The sequence below is a fragment of the Pleurodeles waltl genome, chromosome 9 (genome assembly GCF_031143425.1).
Source record: "Pleurodeles waltl isolate 20211129_DDA chromosome 9, aPleWal1.hap1.20221129, whole genome shotgun sequence".
In the NCBI taxonomy this organism is placed as follows: Eukaryota; Metazoa; Chordata; class Amphibia; order Caudata; family Salamandridae; genus Pleurodeles; species Pleurodeles waltl.
This window is the reverse complement of record NC_090448.1, coordinates 984,402,106-984,426,971: the sequence shown is the minus strand read 5'-3', so window position 1 is coordinate 984,426,971 and position 24,866 is coordinate 984,402,106. Positions and strand designations below refer to the sequence as shown.

Genomic DNA, 24,866 nt, shown 5'->3' with positions numbered 1-24,866 from the left:
TCGGGGACAATATAGAGGAGGGCAATTCCCTAGAAATAGAGGGAGATTTCAAAGCCCCAAAACCCCTACTACTAAACAATGACTCACATGTCACTCACCCCCTCCACACAACACCAGTGGGGGGAAGAATAGGTCATTATTACAAAGCATGGGAGGAAATCACTACAGACACTTGGGTTCTAGCAATTATCCAACATGGTTATTGCATAGAATTTCTACAATTCCCTCCAAACATACCACCAAAAGCACAAAATTTAACAACACACCATTCCAATCTCCTGGAGATAGAAGTGCAGGCACTATTGCAAAAGAATGCAATCGAATTAGTGCCAAACACACAAATAAACACAGGAGTTTACTCACTGTACTTTCTGATACCAAAGAAGGACAAAACGCTGAGACCAATCCTAGACCTCAGAGTAATGAACACTTTCATCAAATCAGACCACTTCCACATGGTCACGCTACAAGAAGTATTGCCATTGCTAAAACTGCACAACTACATGGCAACTTTAGACCTCAAGGATGCTTATTTCCATATACCAATACACCCATCGCACAGGAAATACCTAAGGTTTGTATTCAAAGGAATACATTACCAATTCAAGGTACTGCCTTTCGGATTAACAACCGCACCAAGAGTCTTTACCAAATGTCTAGCAGTAGTCGCAGCACACATAAGAAGGCAGCAAATACATGTGTTCCCATATCTAGACGACTGGCTAATCAAAGCCCATTCGTTAATAGAGTGCTCAAATCACACAAATCATATCATACAAACCCTCTTCAAACTAGGGTTCACCGTCAATTTCACAAAATCCAAAATTCTGCCACGCAAGGTACAACAATACCTGGGAGCCATAATAGACACATCAAAAGGAGTAGCCACTCCAAGTCCACAAAGAATTCAAAATTTCAACACCATCATACAACGCATGTATCCAACACAAAAGATACAGGCAAACATGGTATTACAACTCCTAGGCATGATGTCATCATGCATAGCCATTGTCCCAAACGCAAGACTGCACATGAGGCCCTTACAACAATGCCTAGCATCACAGTGGTCTCAAGCACAGGGTCACCTCCTAGATCTGGTGTTAATAGACCGCCAAACTTACCTCTCGCTTCTGTGGTGGAACAACATAAATTTAAACAAGGGGCGGCCTTTCCAAGACCCAGTGCCACAATACGTAATAACAACAGATGCTTCCATGACAGGGTGGGGAGCACACCTCAATCAACACAGCATACAAGGACAATGGAACGTACATCAAACAAAACTGCATATCAATCACCTAGAACTTCTAGCAGTTTTTCAAGCACTAAAAGCTTTCCAACCAATAATAGTTCTCGTCAAAACAGACAACATGACAACAATGTATTATCTAAACAAGCAGGGAGGGACGCACTCCACGCAGTTAAGCCTGCTAGCACAAAAAATTTGGCATTGGGCAATTCACAACCAAATTCGCCTAATTGCACAGTTTATACCAGGGATACAAAATCAACTCGCAGACAATCTCTCTCGAGATCACCAACAGGTCCACGAATGGGAAATTCACCCCCAAATACTGAACACTTATTTCAAACTCTGGGGAACACCTCAGATAGACTTGTTTGCGACAAGGGAGAACGCAAAATGCCAAAACTTCGCATCCAGATACCCACACAAACAATCCCAAGGCAATGCCCTATGGATGAACTGGTCAGGGATATTTGCTTACGCTTTTCCTCCTCTCCCTCTCCTTCCTTACCTGGTAAACAAACTCAGTCAAAGCAAACTCAAACTCATATTGATAGCAACAACTTGGGCAAGGCAACCCTGGTACACAACGCTGCTAGACCTATCAGTGGTACCCTGCATCAAATTGCCCAACAGGCCAGATCTGTTGACACAGCACAACCAAAAGATCAGACACCCAGATCCAGCATCGCTGAATCTAGCAATCTGGCTCCTGAAATCCTAGAATTCGGGCACTTACAACTTACCCAAGAATGTATGGAAGTCATAAAACAAGCAAGAAGGCCATCCACCAGGCACTGCTATGCAAGTAAATGGAAGAGGTTTGTTTGCTACTGCCATATTAATCAAATACAACCATTACACACAACTCCAGAACATGTAGTGGGTTACTTGCTTCACTTACAAAAATCTAACCTAGCTTTCTCTTCCATTAAGATTCACCTTGCAGCAATATCTGCATACCTGCAAACTACCTATTCAACTTCCCTATATAAAATACCAGTCATTAAAGCATTCATGGAGGGCCTTAGGAGAATTATACCACCAAGAACACTACCTGTTCCTTCATGGAACCTAAATGTTGTCCTAACTAGACTTATGGGTCCACCTTTTGAACCCATGCACTCCTGCGACATACAGTTCCTAACCTGGAAGGTGGCATTTCTCATCGCCATTACTTCCCTGAGAAGAGTAAGCGAGATTCAGGCGTTTACTATACAGGAACCTTTTATACAACTACACAAAAATAAAGTCGTCCTAAGGACCAATCCTAAATTTTTGACGAAGGTTATTTCACCGTTCCATCTAAATCAAACAGTGGAACTTCCAGTGTTCTTTCCACAGCCAGATACCGTAGCTGAAAGGGCACTACATACATTAGATGTCAAAAGAGCATTAATGTATTACATTGACAGAACAAAGAACATCAGAAAGACTAAACAACTCTTTATTGCATTTCAAAAACCTCATGCAGGAAACCCAATTTCAAAACAAGGTATAGCCAGATGGATAGTTAAATGCATCCAAATCTGCTACCTTAAAGCTAAACGACAGCTGCCCATTACACCAAGGGCACACTCAACCAGAAAGAAAGGTGCTACCATGGCCTTTCTAGGAAACATCCCAATGCAAGAAATATGTAAGGCAGCCACATGGTCTACGCCTCACACATTCACCAAGCACTACTGTGTAGACGTGTTATCCGCACAACAAGCCACAGTAGGTCAAGCTGTATTAAGGACATTATTTCAGACTACTTCCACTCCTACAGGCTGATCCACCGCTTTTAGGGAAATAACTGCTTACTAGTCTATTGCAGAACATGCGTATCTACAGCGACAGATGCCATCGAACTGAAAATGTCACTTACCCAGTGTACATCTGTTCGTGGCATCAGTCGCAGTAGATTCGCATGTGCCCACCCGCCTCCCCGGGAGCCTGTAGCAGTTTGGAAGTTACCTTCAATTATTTATATATGTATCATCTCAACCTTAAATAGGTGCATACTTAGTCACTCCATTGCATGGGCACTATTACTACAATTCAACTCCTACCTCACCCTCTGCGGGGAAAAACAATCGAAGATGGAGTCGACGCCCATGCGCAATGGAGACAAAAGGAGGAGTCACTCGGTCCCGTGACTCGAAAGACTTCTTCGAAGAAAAACAACTTGTAACACTCCGGCCCAACACCAGATGGCGAGCTATTGCAGAACATGCGAATCTACTGCGACTGATGCCACGAACAGATGTACACTGGGTAAGTGACATTTTCAATACAGCCCATGCCCTAAATGTTGCTCAGGATGTCTGTTAGCTGTGTGCCTATGATGTTACCAATTCCCTACCGCCCTCATTTTCAGACATGTTTACTCATAGCTTTTGTGTTTTTTGTCTTTGCAGAGGGGACAATAGATAACATTGCAATGCAGGCCCTGGAACACATCCACTCCAACGAAGTGATAATGACCATTGGCCGATCTCGTACCGTAGAGGCCTTCCTGTTGGAGGCTGCACGAAAGCGTAAATTCCATGTCATTGTAGCGGAGTGTGCACCATTTTGTCAGGTAATGACCAATACCTGCTGGCCAGGCAGGTGAAAGGGCGCTGTGGCAGTGGTGTTTACTGTATACAGGAGTGCTAGATTTAGAGGACGGCAAAGGATTCTGTCTGTGAGAGGGGGTGGTGCAATAATCTTTTGGAAAGATGGCTGTAAAAGTGATGGAGAGGAGCCCACGAGGACAGTGTTTTTGCAGGGGGCATGCACAAATGTTGGTTGGTGTGAAAATAGGTTACTTCAGAGAATACAAACTGTTGGATTTGAGTGAAAACTTGGATTTTCTTATTAAGATGCATTGGTTTAATGCTTAAAACATTTTTCTTACCCAGGGTCATGAAATGGCTGTGCGCTTGTCCGAAGCAGACATCGAAACCACAGTCATAACAGATGCAGCTATCTTTGCTGTTATGTCGAGGGTGAATAAGGTATGGAGGGCATTTAGATCATAAAGCAATAAAACAGGAATACATGGTTCAGGTACGAGGAAAATAGAATAACAGACTGGGTAAGCCAACGATAAATATTACAGCATTGTAAAACATGGTGCTTTCAGCCATGGGCTACAATAGAAGAAATCTCTAGTAAGTTCACACTATTACCTTTTATTAGGTGCCCATGCCTCTATACATGTTCTCCCTTAAAGCCCAGTCCAGGTGCAGTTGGGTTTAAACCCCTTCATTTCAGCACTCTGCTCCACAAGAGCAACCAGGCCTTCTGAGCCTCCCCTTAAGATTTGAGGTTCTGGTTGCCAAATTACACCAGAGTAGCAGATGCTATCCAGACATTAACTGGGTGATGCTTTGCTCTATGACGGTATATATGTGAATGTACAACACGCTAGGCAAACTACAAATTCTACAGTTTGCAAAAACCTGTTTTGAATAATATGAGAGAAACTGAACTGTGGGTAGGCCAGACATTCCAGTAGGTGTTATAGGAAGATATTTTACAAACACCCCTTCTAAGAAAACAAGTAAGCAGCAATGCTTTGCCAGCACTGTAGAGACAATGGGACAGGCACAAAGGGGGCGGAATGTAAAGGCTGATGCTTCAGAGACATAATTAGCTCACTCTTCTAAGTATTGTTTAGGCCGGAAGTGGTACTACTATATGGTGATTTTGGGAGAGGACCGGCAGCTCTGCTTGCATCTGGGAGCTAGCCATACAAGGTAAACTAGTTTCCTCAATGGGGAAAAACACACATTTTGGGCTGGACCTACTCTGTGTATACTGAGCGGAAGACTGTTACTGGAGCCACATGCTTCTTCAATCTTAAAGTGTTTTCCTGTTTTTGTTGTAGGTTATCATTGGGACTAAAACGATTCTGGCCAATGGAGCTCTGAGAGCTGTGGCTGGGACCCACACACTGGCATTAGCAGCCAAGCACCACTCCACCCCTCTTATTGTCTGTGCTCCCATGTTCAAACTCTCGCCACAGGTTAGTCGGGATGTATGTTACCTGCCCTTGGAAATTAAAACATGCACCTGTTGTAAAAATGACTTTGTAGAGAAGATATGAAAGTGGCATAAAAGGGTTGGTTAATACTTAGTTTCCCCTTAGCAAAGCATAGTGTAACATAGTTAAAAAAATTTGTGGTCTGGGTTGAAAAGGACAATCTACATGTGTGAACGGGTGGTCTGGGTGAAACAAAGATAAACGTTTGGTTGTCAATCTGAAAAGGAGGGTATAATGGGTCACACAGAACTGATGATTGAAGATTTCTGGAGGTCCCTAGTTTAAAATAGATGAGGGTTATTTAGACCCTGTGCACAGCCTCACTCCGCCCCTCAGACTGGATGTTACAGCGGAGAGCCAGGGAGGGGGTTGTAAGAGAGGAGAAAATCTGCTGTCACGTAGCAATGGATGCATAATAGGTAGGTTAGGCAGAGCTGATAACCTGGTCATCTGCAGTTGAGGCACAGCTGGGTGTGATGGGAGCCACAACCGGTCATTACTATATCCATGTTTTCTGTTGCACTCTAGTACAACTGGAGGTGATGTAGAGGTTTTCACTGTGTGCAAACCTTCCTATACTGGATATGAGGAGAGATATATTGCATGTTGAAGTGCTTTGGAACATTAACATGTCCCATTTTTGTATTTCAGTTTCCTAATGAAGAGGATTCCTTCCACAAGTTTGTGTCCCCACAGGAGGTGCTTCCCTTCTCTGAAGGTACACTGGTTTAAGGTGTTTGTGATGGGCTTGGGGACTAGAAAGGAACATGGAAATGTTATTTAAGTGTTCCCGTAGTTATCTATCTCATGTCTTTTCTACAGATTCATATCCTTAGAATTCCTCCCATACACCTGGACAGATCTTAAAAATCTCCCCTCTTATGTAGTAGTAAAAAACAAAAAAAAACCTGTGGGGTTACGGGAGGGGGGGATGAAAGGGGAGTAGGGGTCTGTCTCTTTAAAAAACAATTTATCTACAGCCTTTTGGACACACTTGAGGTCGAAGAACGTAGCAAACAAGGCAGCATTTCAGTTTTGCTTTATTTGTTACTCATCAAATTGTTCATTAACCTCCAGTCATAGGTGGATTGGTTGGCTTGATTATTGAATTGGGGAGGTCATTCTTTCTGCTTCAAATAAGACACTTTCAATCCTTTTTGGAACTAAGATGCTGCAATGCAGTGTTGAAATGTTAATTTTTCAATGTAAAAGACTACATGCAGGAAAAAGGTTCACCTTTGATAGACCGCTAAAGGTTGCTGTTCATCTAATGGACATAGGGACACTAGCACCATGTGTTTTTATATTCATGGGCAATATCTACATATACAAAGTACTCCGGGGACCATACAGTCAGCGTGGAATTATTCAAGTGTTTGACTATCAATGAAGATCCTATGATGCAGAAGTATGATTCTTCAATGGATAGCACCTGTAATTCACTAATTTTGAGCAATGATATTATAGTTACAAAAAGTACCAACTTCTCTTATGAGCCCAAGTGTATTGGTTTGTACGTTTGCCCCCATAAGTCAGTTAAGAACAATGTTTAACTCATAAACTGGTACCTAAAGTACTTTTTGCATGACAGTTCTCTTAATACCTCCCACTAAAGCCTTTACAAAGAGTATGCTAAAAGTAGAAGCAGGCTTACTGTTCTCTAAATGGACAATAGTCGGCAGATAACTGGTATAGATCTGTAAGCCAAGCCTGACTTTTGTTACATTGACATATTTGATCTCTTAGACTGATGCCTGAACAACATGTATTATAACGCAGTTGTTTGCAAAACCCTTCTACTTTAATGTACAGTAGGCTGTGATGAATGTAACACTTCCTCAAGAATGTCCATAAATTCCTTAAGAAGCTACAAGAAATGTAATATTTCATATGCCAGGTAACTAGATTCAATGACTGTGGTTTTCGATGCAAGGTTTTTTCTCGCTGCTATTTTAGAAAATCTGCCTGATTGGCAAAATTCTGAATGGTTTGTTAGAACTCCTGGCATATCACCCCCTCAGAATTACAGTAATCGTCCTCCCAGTATTTTTTGGGTGATGGGAGTAGGACACTGGGAATAGATTGTTACGTACCCTGTTAGCATCTGTTAGTGGCGTGTAATGCTGTAGATTCACATGCTCTGCATACTCCTGCCATCTAGTGTTAAGTCCGGAGATGTGCAGGTTGTTTTTCTTTCGAGTCACAAGGTCGAGTGACACCTCCCCTTGGTGATATTACGCATGGGCAACGACTCCATTCTTGAATTGTTTTCCCGCAGGTGGGTGAGAAAGGAGTGAGAGGTGTGTGTAAGAAAAAAAGATGTCCGTGCTAAATGTAAATAAACAGTGCAGCGGCCACAGGCGTCTGAGGTGGAGAGAGGGCGCATGTGAATGTACAGCACTACATGCCACGAACAGATGCTTACAGGAAAGTAACCTAATCTGTCCGATGGCATCTGTGGCTGTAGATGCACGTGCTTTGCACAGACGGTAAAGCAGTTCCCCCCCCCCCCCCCCCCCCCCCCTCAATAAGTAGTGGCTAGCCAGTGGGAGTTGCAGTAGTTTGGAAAAGAGTGTAGACTGCCTGACCTACACTGGCTAGTTGGCATCCTAAAACATCCATATAGTAGTGCGTGGTGTAGGTGTGTGGAGCTGATCATGGAGCTGCCTTACAAATGTCAGCTATGGGAATGTTCCCAAGAAAGGCCACAGTAGCTTCCTTTTTACAAGGAGAGTTTTCTCTGGAGAAACAGGTAAATGTCTTTTGGCCTTAATGTAACAAGTTTGAATGCATTTGACTAGCCATCTGGCCATGCCTGATTTGGATATCGGGTTGACTTGAGGTGGAGGAAAGGCTACAAGGAGTTGTTTAGTCTTTCTGAAAGTCTTAGTTCTATAACTGTAGAACATGAGCGCACTCATGACATCTCAGGTATGTACAGCTCTTTTAGCAACAGTCTGGTTGCAGGGAAACAAATCTGTGAGATTGTGAAACTACTTTGGGTAGGAATTTAGGATTGGTATGAAGAACCACTTTGTATCTGTATTTTGAAGAAAGGTCCTTCTAAGATTAAAGCCTTGAGCTCACTAACACCCCTTGGTGAGGTAATGGTGACTAAGAATGTAATCTCCTGTCTTAGAAATTGAAGCAGGCATGAATATAGAGGCTCAAATGGGGGACCCTTGAGTCTAGGCAGAACCATGTTGAGGTTCCAGGAGGGTGCTGGGGGGAACGACTCCTTTAAGTCCTTCCATGAAAGCTTCGATTACTGGTATTTTGAACCGCAAGAGCTGCTGTCTGTTATGAAGGTAAACAGCTATTACAGCCAGGTTTAACCATATGGAAGTGCAAGCCAAATTTATTTTTTGAAAATTAAGCAGGTAACAGGTGACGTCTGGCACCGTGGCTTTGACACGATCAGTTTGTTTCATTTCACAGTAGCAAACAAAGCATTTCCATTTTGCTGCATAACATGCTGTAGTGGTAGGTTTACGGACTTCCTTTAGAATGTCTATACACTCTTATGGTAATTCAAGGTAGCCAAACTCTTGACCTCAGGAGCCAGATGGCAAGGTTGAGTAATTTTGGGGTCTGGATTTCTGATTTGCCCTTGATTCTGGATGAGAAGGTCCAGCATGTTGGGGAGCTTCTCATGTGGTACTACTGAAAGATCTAGAAGTGTGGTGAACCTGGGCTGGCATGCCCATGTGGGAGCTACATGGTGAGAGATGTTTGCCTCAGCATCCGAACCAGAAATTAAATGAGGGAGAGTTGGAAAAGTGTAGGCAGACATCCCTGACCAACTCATCTATAGTGCATTGCCCTCAGATAGTGGATACCCAGAGGCAAAGTTTGAGCATTTTGCGTTTTCTGTAGTGGCAAAAAGGTCTATGTGAGAGGACCCCCACGTTTGGAAGTATGAAAGAAGGACTTGAGAGTGGAGTACCCATTTATGGACTTGTTGATGTATCCTGCTAAGCACGTCTGCAAAGTCATATTCTGCCTCCGGAAGGAATTCAGCCAACAGGTGAATTTTGTGGTGAAGTGTCTACTTCCATATGGTCTGATACAGGTGTGATAGTTGTGAACATCATGTTGACAAATCTTAAGTATTTGTGGCAGTGGTGGCCTGTGGGTGGGAAAAGGGGCAGGGTGGCTCGGCTCGTGGTGGGGGGGTACGGGGGGGGCACAATTTTCTTTTTTTAAAACCTTACCTTTTGTGCTGTGCCTCGCTGCTCCCATCCGCTCCTCGACTGGACTGCAGGTACAGGCTCCCACTCTGCATTCTGTCTAATCCGAACGCTGCTTTCATGCTGCTGACTGCATGAAAGCAGCTTTGGGAGTAGCGGGCGCTCCGAAGCTGGGTGGAAGTCTTATCTGTTGTCTCCAACCCAGCAAAGCAGTGGCTGCATTGCTGCGTTAGAGAGCCCACTTCGCATTGTGTTTGGCCGGCCCGAGACAGCCGGACTAACATACATGCACACTGAGGGGGGCATAGCAGAGGAGCCACCCTGATTTGCTGTGAGAAGGGTGTATTGGTATGTAAACGTAGGCGTCCTTTAGGACTAGTGTTGATTAAAAGTCACCCTGTTGAAAAAGGGGAATGACATCCTGTAGAGTGACCATATGGAAGTGTTCTGATACAATGTATTTGTTGAGAGGTCAGAGATCTATGATTGGTCTTAGAGATCCATCCTTTTTAGAGATCAGGAAGTATAGGGAATGTACTCCTGAGCCTCGGTGTTGGGGAGTAACAGGTTCTATTTCCCATTTGCGAAGAAGGGCTTGGACCTCCGTTTTGAGAAGCGCGAGGTGTTCCTGTGCGTGCATGGGGAAATGTTGAGTGGTGTGGTAATGAGCAGTAGACATGTTGGATAATGACTAACACCCATTTGTCTGTAGTGCTGGAGTTCCAAACTGGGTGGGAAAATTGAAGTCTTTCCCGATAGGTGTTGTGTGGTCAAAGGGAGGGTGTAGGTAGTCACAGCTTGGCAGTGGGTGTTGCTCTGCGTGCGGAGGCATGCCTTCACCCTACCCTTGTTGTTTGCCCCTCTATAGGATCTCTGAAATAACCCTTGGTGTAAGAAGACCAGGGTTGTTTTTGCTGGGATTTGGTGGTGTTAGTGGAGGAGGACTTGTATGTTCCTCTATAGCCAGGGAGACAAAAGGAGCCCGTCTCAATGGCAGATTGTAATGCTCCCATCGCCTTGGCAGTATCTGTGTCTTTTTTCAAATTTTTCTAATGTTGTTTCTACATGTTTTCCGAACAGGTGCTCCTTATCAAAAGGTATAGATATTTAAAATTGCCTGCTGGACCTCTGATTTGAAACCAGAACACCGTATCCATGAGTGCCTTCTGAGAAGGATACTGGTGTTAATACCTCTTGCCGCTGTATCTGCTGCATCAAGGGCGCACCTTATAGAGTTGTTGGTAATAATTTGTCCTTCAGCAACAAGTTGCCTCCTTTAATGGTGTTCCTTTGGGAGGTACTGCAACAGTTCCTCCATTTCATTCTAATGTGCCCTATCATAGCGGGCCAAGAGGTCCTGTGAATTGTTAATGCGCCAACGGGTTGCAGCCTGTGCCGCCACCCTCTTCCCAACAGCATCAGTTTGCTTGCTTTCCTTCGCAGCAGGAGGTGAGTCCCCAGTGGCTTGACTATTTGCCTATTTGCAGGCACTGGTGGCAACAATAGTCAGGTGGAACTCCTAATAAAGAGTGGATCTAAATGAGTTGCTTTGTATTTCTTATCCATCTGGGGGGCGGGAGGGAGGGGAGGAATGATAACCCTAGCTCGGCCTGGCTCCTTAAATATATCCTTAGCATGTCTTTCATTCTCTCGAGGAGTGGCTCAACAGGAGTAGACGTCCAAGATGGGCCGGAGTGTTTCAGCTGCAAGGCTTTGGGCACTGAAAGCTTTGACTTATGCAGCTAGCTTTGCATGTGTCTAAGGAGACGGCTGCCAGCTCGGTGCTGAGGTTTGGATCGAACCAAAACAAGTTCTCGGTCCGATAAGCCCAAGGTCGAGGCTGAGGCTTTAGCCTTCATGGAAATCTTAGGAGTCAAGCCCGAAGGTGGGGAAGCCAAAACAGTTTTTCAATAGTGACCATGTCTGGGAGGCACTGGTGGTGTGGCAACCTCCAAGACCGGTAGTGGGGACTTTTTTGGAGGGCTTGTGTGATGGAATAGGGGTCAAAGAACTCGTCCTGGGCAGATGGGAAGTCCTGCATTTCGATATCAAACTCCACATAGGAGTTGGAGCTGTCCTCAGTGGAGAAGGCCCCTTCCTCCTCTGCAGTTGGCTCCTCCTGTGCATGCTTTTCCCCAAATAGATCTGGGGATTTGGTCGATGTTTTCTGGGTCATTTCAAGTCATCGAGCCCTCCAGTCCCTAAGAGTCTTTTTCGACCTAACGACTTGCAAATGTCACAATCGGCCTTGCAATGGTTGGGGGTCAAGAGGTTGGAAATGAAGTGTTGGTCAGTGTGCGGATATTTTGCGTGACAATGTGAAGAAAAACAAAAGGGTGCCCGTTCCATCAGAAGAACATTTTTGTTGAAAGAGGAGACATGCGGAAGGTAGGGCGAGACTGGCATTAGCGCCCCCAAAGGGCGACTGTTCAAAGCCCAAACTGACCATTAAAAACAATATAATCAAAACAGTAAGAAAAGAAAGCTGTATGAAACAGAGGCACACACATCCAAACTCAACGGTAGGGAGAAGACAATCTAACAATGGAGTCGATGCCCATGTCCAGTATCACTGAGGGGAGGAGTCACTCGACCTCAAAAGACATTTGAAGAAAACGGCTTGCAGAACTCCGGACCCAAAACTAGATGGCATGTGTATCTACAGCCACACATGCCATCGAACATACATTTTTGGGGAAGAAAATGCAGGAATGAGATTTACTGATTCCTGCGTGTTTCTCCCTGGTGTTTCACGTGAGCCTTCACCTTCGTGTAGCAGGTCAAATCTTCAGACTGAATACCAGTACGGTTCTTGTTAAACTTATGATTCCCAAGGGCCCAGTAACTCCTGAGAACCTGTGTGCCTCGTATATGTTTGATTAAACATTAGATGAAGTAAGCCTGGTGTGTTAAGAGTCGTGGGAAAGAATGGAGTCCTCAAATCAGCCACTAGCAAAACACAGACTGGGGCCAAGCAAGGATAATAGCAGCAGCGAAGGTACAAGTAATTAATATAGTTCAGTGATACCAATGTGAGAGATGGACTAACTACCGAGTAGGTGGTATGTACAACTTGCATATACTGAAATGTATGTGAGATCTCTGAAAATTCCAATACATATCTAGAATACAATTATGTGAACAATGCAGGTAATGCAGCAGATAAGCTGAGATCAACGATGCAAAAAAAAAAAAAAAAAAAAAAAGCTGTTGGGCTTGACACCCTCGTACTATGGAGCAAAGGCCAGCTCAGCTAGCAATTTGTAGTGTAGGTCTATACCACGGTACCCTCTCCAGTACAAATTCCTGTATGAAGACAACTGCACTGGGGTCAGCTAAATAAGATATGTGCTTTTGTGTAACGCATAATGTACACATAGGTATATTAAACGGTTTCATTTGACATAACGTTTTGATGCACAGGCAAGATAGGCTATTTTATTTGAGCTGGCTGCGCATCACAACCCAATAAACTTTAAACTGTTCCACCCCGGGGCACCAAAGGCAAAATAGCAGTTTAGTGGTAAAATGCATTTGCATCAGAAAGTTAATTGATACTCAGATTTGAGTCAAGACTGGCCAAATTCATAGTAAATAAGGGCCACAGTTGTCAGTGGCTTCTCCCATCATCTGACAAAACATAGGAAGCATGGCAACGTTTGTCAAAGCCTCCCTTGCATCTTCGAGATTAGAACTGTCTTACACCTCTCCGCACAGAGTGCCGTGGCTCAACACCCCCTCTTTAGCGTGCAATACAGACAGTCCCTTTTGCACATAACATGACCCCAAAGCACATCATCAGTGGTTAACACCTTTTAAGCTCTTTGACTGTGCAGGAAGGAACCAAAGTCCTCCTAAATGCTTTTGTATTTTGATCTCCTATTCCACGCCATCAAGCGACCACCCACCCACCTCCCTGGGCAAAAAAAATAAAAAATGGACCTAGAATCTCAGCCATCAAACTGAAAAATACAATGAAAGTAAGAATCAGTTCAGACTTTCTATGAAGGGCTCCCAGAGACTGCAGCTGTTTTGGTGACAAGCATAAGAAAAGGCAGAAAAGGCTTAATGTCACATGATTACCATCCCACAAGGGCAGTGACCAAGAAGGAAAAGGTTCCTACCTCTGTAACAATCCTTCTGATGGATATCCCATCTCCCAGCAGGTTTCTCACCTCATGAACCTCTCCCAAGCACCAGACTGGATCTGCAAAATGTGTTTCTTTAACATTGGCAGGTGGTGCCAAAGGTTCAAGTCCACCAACGCCTCCTGGATGTGATGTCACTGAGCTATATACATTACTTGGCACCACCCGGTGCTCTGACATCCCCTAATGGGCAGAAGCAAACCTGACAAAGTTAACGTAATGCCCCCGTTGATTAAATCTAAACGGAGAATTGCAGCAGATAATAGGAACTTGTCCCGACAGAAGTGACCAGAACCATAGAACTGACTGACAAGAGTGCTACTCCTATTATTAGCAACAAAAAGCTACCCCTAAAAGATAAAGAATGGTTATGTTCTTGGCTGATCCTTCCTAAACCAGCAAGGGCAAAGAAGCACCAAATCAGAAGTGCCATCACTAGAACCGAAGAACACAGCAGGGTGCTTTGCTAAAGACATCAACCTTCTATCACAGCATCTTAGCCAGTTTATCACCAAAGGAAATGAAATCACCAACCCAGGAAAGGCAAACGAAAATCCACTGGTTAGAAAGAAGAATCACCCATCCACACAAACCCAGTAATGAGATGTGATATGAACCTAGCCTCTGTTCCGAAGCGAAGGAAAAGAAAAGGACCCAGTGGACATAGCACTCTATCATTCTCTAGCAGAAGGCTCCTATAGGGCCTAAATGGGAATAGAACAGCTCTGCAGGTTGAACACATACCCCCACTAGGAGGGAAAGCAAGGATCACATGGTGTAAGGCTGTAAGAGGTTGCTTGCTGTACAGTTGAAGACATCGACCAAGATAATAAGAGATAGAGGTTAAAAAAACCTTGTGGCAAAGCACTGCAGAATCATGAGGGAGGAACTCCACAATCCCCTCCTGACATACTATGAGAGGTTGCAATGGTCTTCAAATATAATCACTTGAACAGCTTATGGAGAGAAAGCAAAGGCCCAAAACAACCCAAAAATCAACAGCCAAGAGAGGCTGGAAAGTGGGGACCAACACACCATGTGACCACTCGGCACCAATGCAGCATATTCTATCATTAGTCAGTGGAGGTACAACCAGTGGCACTTGAGGAGCAAACCAAGGGCTTGCAAAAAGTAACCAGGCCAACCGTATGCCTCAGTCATGGACAGAAGATCAAAAAGCCATCAAAATTCAAAAGAGGGCCCAAAAGAATGAAACCAGGAATTCTAATACTTGGACACATCATCAAAAGAGCAGTCAGTAGAAACGACTTAAGTATGGCTCCCGTGCCCCAGCCCATAAAGGCTGTTTGGTTTGGACTCCACTGAAACCAGAGCACCGTCCCAAACAGCAAAATGGACAGGATTGGTGGAATTGCCGCTGCAAACACAAAAAGAAAACCTTTTCTTACCAATATGTTTGACCACATGTTAGAAAATAGATTATTATGTGGGGTGGGCAGACACTAACTTGTCAGGGTGAACCCCAAAGTCACTAAATTAACCTGTTAGAGAATTAAAAAAAAAATCATTTAAAAATAAACATTGTAAGTAAAAATAGCACCAGTGATAGGTCCTGGTCTACAGCTTCCATAAACTATGCACAATTTTAGATCGAAGTAGTGAAACATGGGTCAGATACACTAACTGGGTTAGTCCAAGCCTTTTTTCTAAATGGGCCTCACCATTATCCAGCAGGACAAGTCTGAAGCTGTCCCAACTTTGCAGGGTTTGCAGAGTAACTCCTCTGAGTTTGCCTCTTCCAGGACTTCAGGGTCAACACTTGGGGCCAAGATTCATTCCAGCAGAGGCAACCAGCAATGTCCAGTTGGTCCTGGTCACTTTGAGAAAAAAGCCTCTTGCAGCATGTGTACTTGTATACATGGGAAACTGGACTGATGCTAGTGTTGGATTTATTATGACATGCACCTCAGAGGGCACCTTAGAGGTGCTACCTGAAACCCTGCTAGTCCTCTAGTGTGCTGGCTGACTAGTATTGACCAGTCTGCCACCTCAGATGAGTTTCTGATCCCCTGGAGGTGAGAACCCACACTGAGGTCAAAAACAATATCTGCTCTGGAAGGAGGTGTTATCACCTTCTCCAGCTCGATGTCTAGTAAATCTGCATACCACAATCAGGGACTTCAAAGCCCTGCCACCTTTTGATACGTGAAACCAGCTTCCTCCAGACCTGGGAGAGACAGCCACCTGCCATGAGGCCCACCTGGCACCAGGACAGGTGGGAAAATTAGCTAGTCAGTAGGCGTGTCACACTTCCACGCTGAGCACACCCCTAAGTTGGGCAGCCAGAAGTGAACACAAAAAGGATAATTCCACCATCTTGTGTGTGGTGGAATTAGGAACTCTGTGACAGGGTGATGCCCACTCCCCATAGGAAGTGGTCATCTAGGGGGTGTAGTGACACCAATGAGCAAGTAGCCCATTGGCTACTACTCTTCCTGGCCCTAATTCAAGTATTTAGAGGGCCCCCTGATGCCAGAAAAGCAGATCAAGTCAAGACTCGACTACTTGGAACTGAGGAATAAATAAGAATGACCGAGGAGAACGAAAAACCAAGAGTGGCACAAAAGCCTAGCAAATCTGCTTGCACTTCAACATTCGCTGGGTCCAACTTCGCAAAGAGCTGGTTGACCTTCACAAACCCTTGGAGGACTAACCACCACCTCAACAACCTGGAAAGATCTCCCTTGGAGCAGAGGAGCTGCTTTCCTGCACCTGCAGGCACTGCTTGCGAAGTCCGGTTCTCTATCCTTTTGGGCCCACCGAGGCAACAACGAGCCAGGAGAAGATTGTTTGAGCTCAGGTCAGCCCTCCCACTTCCCTAAAGTCCAGAGATGCTGACCCCTCCCCAGGTCACCAAGACACAGATTAAGTCTTTGACCACTGTGACCTGATGCCTCCAAGCTCCACTGCACCCGAGCCCCACAGCCAGAGGCCAAGGGGGGGGCGACTGTGCCACTGGAGCACTGAGACCCACAGAAGCTGAGCCCACCCTTGGGTTTGCCCAGATTGGTCCCCCAGTTGCCATCTGCAGCCTCTCTTTGCAGGGACTGAGAGCAGTGAGTCTTCAGCAGCGTGACCCGAGGCCTTAAAGATCTAATCCCCCCACTCCCCTTTGGGTTCACCTGAACTGGCCCCCCAGTCCCCACTTGCAGCCTCTTTGTCGAAGGACTTTTTCCCATTAAAGTGAACAAGGCACCCGTTGCTGAAACGTACCTCTGTGGTCAGGTGCTCCTAAATGCTTAACACTATCCTCTGATAAGCATAACTGCTTGCCCACGCTACCACAAAAGAGAGCTTTTGGGATTATTATTATAACCCCTCCAAAACAATAAGGGTTGCCCTGGACTATCTGCATAGTGTCCACTGACATTGGTACACTACATAGATAGCCAGCTCCCTACAGTAGGCCCACAGAAAATCAGTCAGTTGACCCTTGGAGTCCACTTATTTGTACTGGGTACAAGAAAGAACAGGCCCATTCCTCCGTTGCATCGCAGGTCCAGAAAATATTCTGAGGAGGAAATCCTGGGGTGTCACATTTATGGTTGGCATCGGGTAGTGGGCGGGGTGACCCTTGGCTCCTCTGTATCCAATGGGAATAAAAGTTCTATGGGGCAATACTACCTACTTTTGTTCCTGGTTGACCTAATGCACACAGTCCCACAGTGCACTTTACTTCAAAAATTAAAGGTTGAGAAATTCTCTCTCCTTTGTGCAGAGCTTGTGTGCCTACCGAGAGTTGTGGTCAGTGAAATAAGCAGTTCTCTCTCTGGGCTATCAAAACTGATTCTAGGAGTAGCTCCCCTCCTTGGGAGGGTGGGGGGAGAATTTGCCATCTAGAGGTCTCACCTTACATTTACATGTGAAAGTGAAGGCCCCTTTAAAAGTTAATGAAGTTCCTAGGTCCACCTTAATTGGCCTTTCTGCCAATTGGTCCGGCTGCAGTTACAAACCTGATTATGCCAAACACTGGCAGACCAGAGTTCAGTAGGCTAATGCCAATTAGCCTACTTGAGGTTCAGGCAGGTAGAGGTACATTTCTAAAGGTTACTTTTCCTAAATATTTATTACAAATCCAATTTGGGTTTTTACTAAATATTAAGAATAGTCTGTGGAAGATGCCATAAATTACAGATGAAAGTTTATAATCTGTACTTCGACATTTTCTAGGATTCAGCTACAGCCCTGCCACTGAAAATAGCTTCTGGGGCCTTGTCACTGGAGCAATATGGCTATTTTTATTTTGAGCTTGTTCCACTTTCAAATAAGAAGTATTCTGGGAGTGTGCAGCACAAGTGGGCTTATCACCAGTAGCACTCCCAGTGTCCTAATCGACTACAGCTGGCATGAGAGGCTGGGTGCAGGCCTCGCTAAGGCATCCCTGTCATCAGCAGTGATGACAAAAAAAGAAGAGACAAAATTTAGCAGCAAAGTGGAGCGCCTCAGGCTAGTATGGAGCCTACCAGGTCGACTAAGCCAGCTGACGCAGAAGACACCAGGGCCAGGAAGTCGCCAGTCAGGTGCTCAAAGCCGACTGGCTCCAGGGCAGCCTGGTTGAGAAGCATACAGTGGCCCGAAGGCGCAAGAGGGAACAGGAGGTCTGAGCCTGATCAATAGAGCCTAGGTTTACTCCACCACATAAGCAGATGAGCACCAGATACCAAAAAAGTCAGGAGAGGGTCTAGCAGCATGGGGCACTTTACAGATGCAGAACAGTGCTGGTTATCTGTGCTGGAACTCTAGCCAGCCCAGCCATACAGTGTTTGAGGGTTGACCCTGAACTGACTACATTTCCTGAAATTGAAAATGATGTGGGTGTGTGACGGAGGAACACCGCTTAACCAGATGGAAGTAATGTGCCCACGGTTGGGCGACCTAGACAAAGGAGTCATTATTACATTTTTCGCAGGGCCCAGAACGATAGAGATCAGGATAAATAGCAACCATCTTGGGTCCATTGGAGGTAAAACTACCATCCATGGGAGACTTTGAAGACAGAAACTTGAGCCAACAGGGGAAGGGCAACACACGTACTAAAAAAAAAAAAAAAGACATCGAGGCTAAAACCAACAAGGGCACCAGCAACAGGCTATTTTTACTGCAAAACTTCAAAATCTGAAGAAAACCTCAAAGTTGAGCACTTTCGATCTACAGCAAAGGACATGAAAAAAAAATGGAATAGACATCTATCTGAGCACCAAGTGCTGCAATATAGAGCTTCATGATGCCACATCCAAAAGGTGTTGGAGTGGAGTGGTATTGCGAAATTCTTGATCCAGTTTGGTGCCTGGGGAGGTAACAGTATCAGTCGGAACATAAGATGAAACTACCTTCCTCGGCTATTGGAGAGTGAGGGGTTATGGGGATCGTCACAAAAAAACAAAAAAAAAACAAAAAAATCAGATTGTGAACGCTAGGCAGATAGGGTGGTTAAAAACTGCAATTAAAAAAAGGCAGTCAAAAATGTAAAAAAAGAAAAAGAGGAGGGGCTGGGGGTGTTTAATGGTTAAATTAATCAGCCACTGGTAATTATCGGGGTGCAGTATAGTCCACTGTTTTTGTACCCACCATGCCGCCTCAGACATGAACCAGCGATATGCCAGTAAGCCTTCGTTCTTCTCCACTAGGTACAGTCCAGTCTGAACTGACAAGGCATGTCCTCTATGAAGCAGAACACAAACAAGCCAAGACCAGTTTCACCCTATTTGGAGCTTTTCAGTCAGTTGAAGGTTGTTCCAGTGGCACAACATGTATGGGACCCATGTCTGGCCACATCCGTTGCACTTTGGCAATGCAAAATCACTAACTGATGTTTCCAACACCTTGCTTTGATGGAGCAGAAAAAAACAGTAGTTTGGGTGCCCTGCTGTTGTGGCTTAAGTAAATATATATATGTATATATATATATATATATATTTTAAAGAACAACCAAGCACTCCCACTTCCCTTCCATTCTTTGGGTGCTTTTGTCAGTTTTCTTTTTTCTTTACAAAAAAGTAAAGGAACAACTACTTAGTTTTGGTATTTTGGAGGTCCAGGGTGTTATGAATGGGGATGCACAGAGAAAGTTCATCCCTTACAGGAGACTTTTCCTTTCCAACTGCACCAAATAATTATTTGTGTTGTGTTTAATACATAAAGGCACTGCTAATCCAGGTGAGGATTCAGCAGTCTAAAAGGGGGGAGGGAATTATTTAATGTTTACACATGTTCATGCAGTTGCAGACCTTAATAATGTCTGGTAAATAAACTGTACATTTTGTGTTGTGCTGCACGAATGCCCACCCATCGATAATTTACCCCAAAGTGTCCGGGTTCTGCAGTACTTAAATTATGTTTTTCTTCTTCCAACCTATTAAGTGGAAGGGAGCTGCCAACCCCAAATGTGTAGGTAAGTAAGTATTCTTGAGTTGGACCGGCATCATTGCATATGCTCCGGAACAGATGTACATCTGTCCCGGAGCTTTCAGGGGTGAACTGGAAGTAAAATGTTTGAAAGTGATTTTCTTTATCGGCAATAGTATAACCTCGTTACTTACCCGTTACTGTGACTGATCTTTTTTTCTTTTTTCCTTCAGGTGAGATCTTATCCAAGATTAGTGTGCAGTGCCCAGTTTTTGACTATGTTCCTCCCGAGCTCATAACTCTCTTCATTTCCAACATTGGAGGCAATGCTCCTTCATACATCTATCGGCTGATGAGTGAACTGTACCATCCCGGTGACCATGAGCTGTGACCGAGGCACAGACAACATGTCTGATTGAGAGAAACGGGAACAAATTTGGGCCATGATGAACTAAGCTTTTACAAACAAAAGCCAAGCTAGAGAATGGCCTGGTGTGCGGGAGCCCATTCTGGACAGAAGTGCATATTTATCTTTCTTGTACGTATTTCATATTAGGAAAGTATATTGCTCAATATAAGAACTAATCTTCGAACCGAATCACGATCTTTGGATAAATAAGTTAGCAAATGTCTCTCCCAGACCGAGCTTTTTAAGTGGGGGAGAGTAGGAGGACTACTTTGGAGTGAGTCATCCTGAAGCAACAAGCATGCTGCCAGCAGTACGTTTACAGAATTGCACCCTGGAGTGGCTATTTGGCATTATACACAAACAGGTAACCATTTCAAAATGTCACTCACATAAATAAAGAGAAGTTCATGTCAACATTTTGGCTGAAAAAGTCATTCATTGAGTTAACACACAATATGACTAGAACAGATTTATATTTTTACAAAGTACATAATGCATTAATAAATACTGGTGTTGAGCTTGTAGAAGAATCTCTGTATTCATTTAATTAGATAAATTGTCAGTGCAGGTCTTAAAAGTTAATTTGAGGCAATTTTAACATGGGTCTTCACTGGAGCAGGGTAACCGTGCACAATTTCAGAATTTCCGGACTTGCTCTCTCACATTTGTGCTGCAGATCACTAGGTGGCCTGTATTCTTCAAAATAATACTGAAAAAGCACTCTGTAGGTCCATTCGGGGGTGAGGATGAGGAGAGTCATTCACCAGTTTCATTTAGTAGCCCCCTTCAGAATTATTGCCGTTTAAAATCTGACCATGCTGATGTTTCTCTGTTAAAAATATTCTCTTTTGCTTCAAGCTGTTCACGATCAATGGTCAGGTTTGCTGCATGCCTCCGATGAGAATTGTGGCTTGGTCGCTTTTTGTGACTGCGTGTAGGTCTCTCTTGCAGTTCCTTTCATTGGAGTGGGCTGGCTGGACTTTTCATGCATGCCGAACATCTGCCAGGCTCTGAACTTTTTCCGCAGGTTACCTAGGTTTGGTTTTGGATCTTTCTGTTGGACAAACAAAAGGTGTGAAGATATTTTCAGAATGTTCAGTGTCACTTTTTTTTTTTTTACTAGAAGCACATGTATCAAATTTCTGATCTCATCAACAGTATAAAAACAAACCCAAAAGATGTCATTTACGGACTACACCACTAATGCCGTTTGTATCTTTAATGCTTTTGTAAATTAGCTCATCTTTCGCCTCGTTGTGGCATCCAGCAAAACCTGGAATCCAGGCCACATAAGAAATGAAAAGCACAGAAGGTAGACTTGGGCAAAACTCTGGCAACTACGACAGACTGGTGTGGAGGTGCCATTGTTATGTAAGAAGACAGTGTACAAATGGAGCCTTGCGTCTAGTGTATGGAATTGGTGAAAACAGAAGAACATGAGGAGGCTGCTCGTGGTAAACCTAAGTGTCCACGGTGATGTCCTGTACCATGCTTGGTTGTGGCAGAGTCCGTGGATGTTCCACAAACCTGCACCAGCTCTGAAAATCTGAAACTAGAGACTGTGCTGGTCGCAATGGGCAGGATGCCTACTGGCTACAGCTGTTCCCCTGACACCAGGAGGCCTTGGTGTGCTGGGTTGCTCTGTGGATGTCAGCGATCGGGAAGACGCCAAGTATGTAGCACTCTACCATTCCTGTGAAACGCTATATGAACTCCAGAGGGGCGCTTGTGATGTGGAAGCCAGCAGCTTGAGATGCTGCTAGTTGTGACAGTGCACCACAGTGAAAAACATGCTTGGGCCGGCCTACTCAGGCAAAATAAAATTCTACAGTTTCCTGGCACACAGATGCAGGCCATCACGGCCTATTTCGTGGATGTTTGAGACAGGGAAGCCGTTTTGCACAGAGCATGTTAGAACGAATGGGCGCAGTAAGAAGAACCAACACTTAAAATCTTTCTTGACCATTTACTTAGCAGGAAAGACTTCAACACCACTCATTTGAATCAGCTAAGACATCCCCGTGAACACGAAATGCATTACATGCTATTTTTCCTCACCAAATTGAAAGTGTTCAAGGATTTCCATGATTATTTCTTTGTCTCTAGAGATGCATGGGACTGGATTGCAAGTTGTGAGATAGCTCGCCGTTCTCACAGAAACAAATCACAAGGCACAAATATCCGTCAATGTGGTGGTCAGCGAGTTAAAGACTGTCTCCCACCTCCTGAACATTGCCAGGTGTGAATCTGACATGTTCTAGTTCCCCTTCTGCAAAGGGGGAGAGAGGAGGGCGGGGTGCGATGAGCGAAATAAATGTTGGTGCTCTGCTCACTATGCACACTTTTCTTGGTTAATCTTTTGTACACTTTTTAGCTTGACAAGAAGAGCGAAGTTGGCCTGGAGTTTTGGTTTGAACCAAGCTGCAAGGGACTATCGACATTTTAGGAACTGCTGATAGCTAAATACTGCACCACTTGAAAGTTTATTATTTTGTGGATGGTAGGTTATACATTAAACGTTTTGATTACGTAGCAGAGATCCCACGTCAGGAAGAAGGAACATAGAAGTGGGGCAGCAATGGATGGTGGCACATTGCGGTATTTCATATGAAAGAGGGTTCACACAACTTTAGAGCACTTTTCAGAGGGCTGGATAGGGGTAGGGACTATGACAGAATGTAAGAGGCCTGAAAAATTATAGAAAGGCATGGTCCTCAGACACTTGAAATTTAAAAACCTAGTTCCTGCCCTCTTAAAGAAATCCACCTGAATGCCGAGGAACATGCTAAGTTTGTTTTAAAAAAACAAAAAAAAGTGGAGGTGGGAGATGTATTAATCATCTCACTCATAATGGGGTAGCTATATGAATGGCTTGGGGGTGTGAGTGTGACCTTTAACAAGACCTCAGTATTGCAGGACACGGACGGGTGCATTGCCCTTGTTAGGAGAACCCCCAAACAGATGAGCTTTGCCTTGTTAATGTCTTCGCTCCGAGAATCTTGGACCCAATGCTCTTTCAAGATTACTTGAAGTGCTGGTTCCTTGGTCTTGTGCCCTGATGATGTGTGGTGAGATTTAACTGTGATGTCTGAAGAGTAGATGGGCACCTCCTAGAGTGACTGCATCCACAAAGGCGGTCATGCATTTGAGGGAGATCAGTATCCAATCAGACCGTGTAGACTACTCAGGACCACCACTCTCACAATAAAATATATTCCTTTTTCTCTATAGCGGAACTGATCACATCTTTGTCCACAATATAATTGCATACCTTTGGTCCGACTCACATTACCAGAGCAGAATGTTGTCAGATTTTTTTCCACTCAGTGTATATTCCTGGCATAATGGTAGGTCCAGCATACGGACCTGGATACTGCAGGTGGAGGCCCTGCAAGACATGACCTTTTGTGAGACACAAGACTGACACTTCACAAATATTTTAGCAAAACTGGACCATGGCCTCCATCAGGGCAACAAAGTGGGTCACACCGAAAGCAGTATTACAAGTGCAACACTTAAGGAAATATATATATGGCAACAAACTGCAAGCCAATAGAAAGATGACTGAAGAGGAATTGACTGTAATGGAACGGGAGGTGCATAAGCCAGAATTACATATGAAACTGTAAAAGGAGTTATAGTGACTTATGACGCTATATCAATTCTCATAAACAACATTCTGACAGAAATTGTATAGAATACTAGCCTGGAAACTGGGAGGCGACCAATGTTGAGAATCACTGATCATAAAGAAGATTTACAGATTACACAAGCAGGGAAAAATTCAGTCTTCCATAAATATCTGAAAGCCTTGTACAAGAAAAGTGATGCAAATGGCAGACAATTAGTGAGACACTAAATGGGTAACTTGAATACACCACCACTGATTGCAGAACAGAGGGAGAGAGGGCCTGGATGCCCCCCAATTCAAAAGAGCACTTGTTGGCTAACTCTGGGGGAATGAAAAAGGGAAGGACTCCCATTTAGATGGGCTCTGAAGAAACCTTTACTGAATATACGCTGGACTACTGGTGGATGTGTTTTTGGAGGTCTGTAAGAAATCCATAGAGATAGGCTGCCTTTCAGACACTACAAGTTAGGCTTCCATTGTCGAGGTCCCCAAACCTGAAAAAGAGCCATCCACTAGCAATGACCGTGGCAATTACCCAAATCCTGAATGGGACCATAGCTACACAAATTGTGTTGGATGACTGATTTACAAGATCTCAATCAAAAATTGACAGATATTTTGACAGCAATTCAAGCAACAATTAAGAGTAAAAAGCCTCCAATTTGCTTTTCTAGCAGCACCCCTACACCTTCAAACAAGATAACACACTGTTAGCTTCTCTGCCTGAAGTGGGAGATTGAATAACACCTAATTAGCAGCTTAAGTTAGCTTTAATTAAAGCCACTCATGCAGATATAGCATCTGCCCACACTGGCATAAGTGCTACTGTGTCGCTGCCCCAACAACAATACTGGTGGCCAG

General features: G+C 44.3%; 2 protein-coding genes across 3 annotated transcripts in view; one reads left to right on the top strand and one right to left on the bottom strand.

The window, feature by feature from the left end:
- The window catches only part of EIF2B2 (eukaryotic translation initiation factor 2B subunit beta), a 73,609-nt gene extending 52,821 nt beyond the window's left edge, over nt 1-20,788 (top strand). The window contains exons 4-8 of the mRNA XM_069208473.1: nt 3,649-3,812; nt 4,135-4,230; nt 5,106-5,243; nt 5,913-5,979; nt 20,199-20,788. Of these exons, the coding sequence (XP_069064574.1) occupies nt 3,649-3,812; nt 4,135-4,230; nt 5,106-5,243; nt 5,913-5,979; nt 20,199-20,356 (623 nt within the window). The 3' untranslated portion in view covers nt 20,357-20,788. The remainder of the gene's footprint in view (nt 1-3,648; nt 3,813-4,134; nt 4,231-5,105; nt 5,244-5,912; nt 5,980-20,198) is intronic.
- Nucleotides 20,789-20,794: 6 nt separating this feature from the next.
- MLH3 (mutL homolog 3) overlaps nt 20,795-24,866 on the bottom strand; it is a 156,876-nt gene continuing 152,804 nt past the window's right edge. For both annotated transcript variants that reach the window (XM_069208470.1, XM_069208471.1), the window contains one exon: nt 20,795-21,428. In XM_069208470.1, coding sequence (XP_069064571.1) covers nt 21,243-21,428 — 186 coding nt within the window. In that variant the 3' untranslated portion in view covers nt 20,795-21,242. The remainder of the gene's footprint in view (nt 21,429-24,866) is intronic.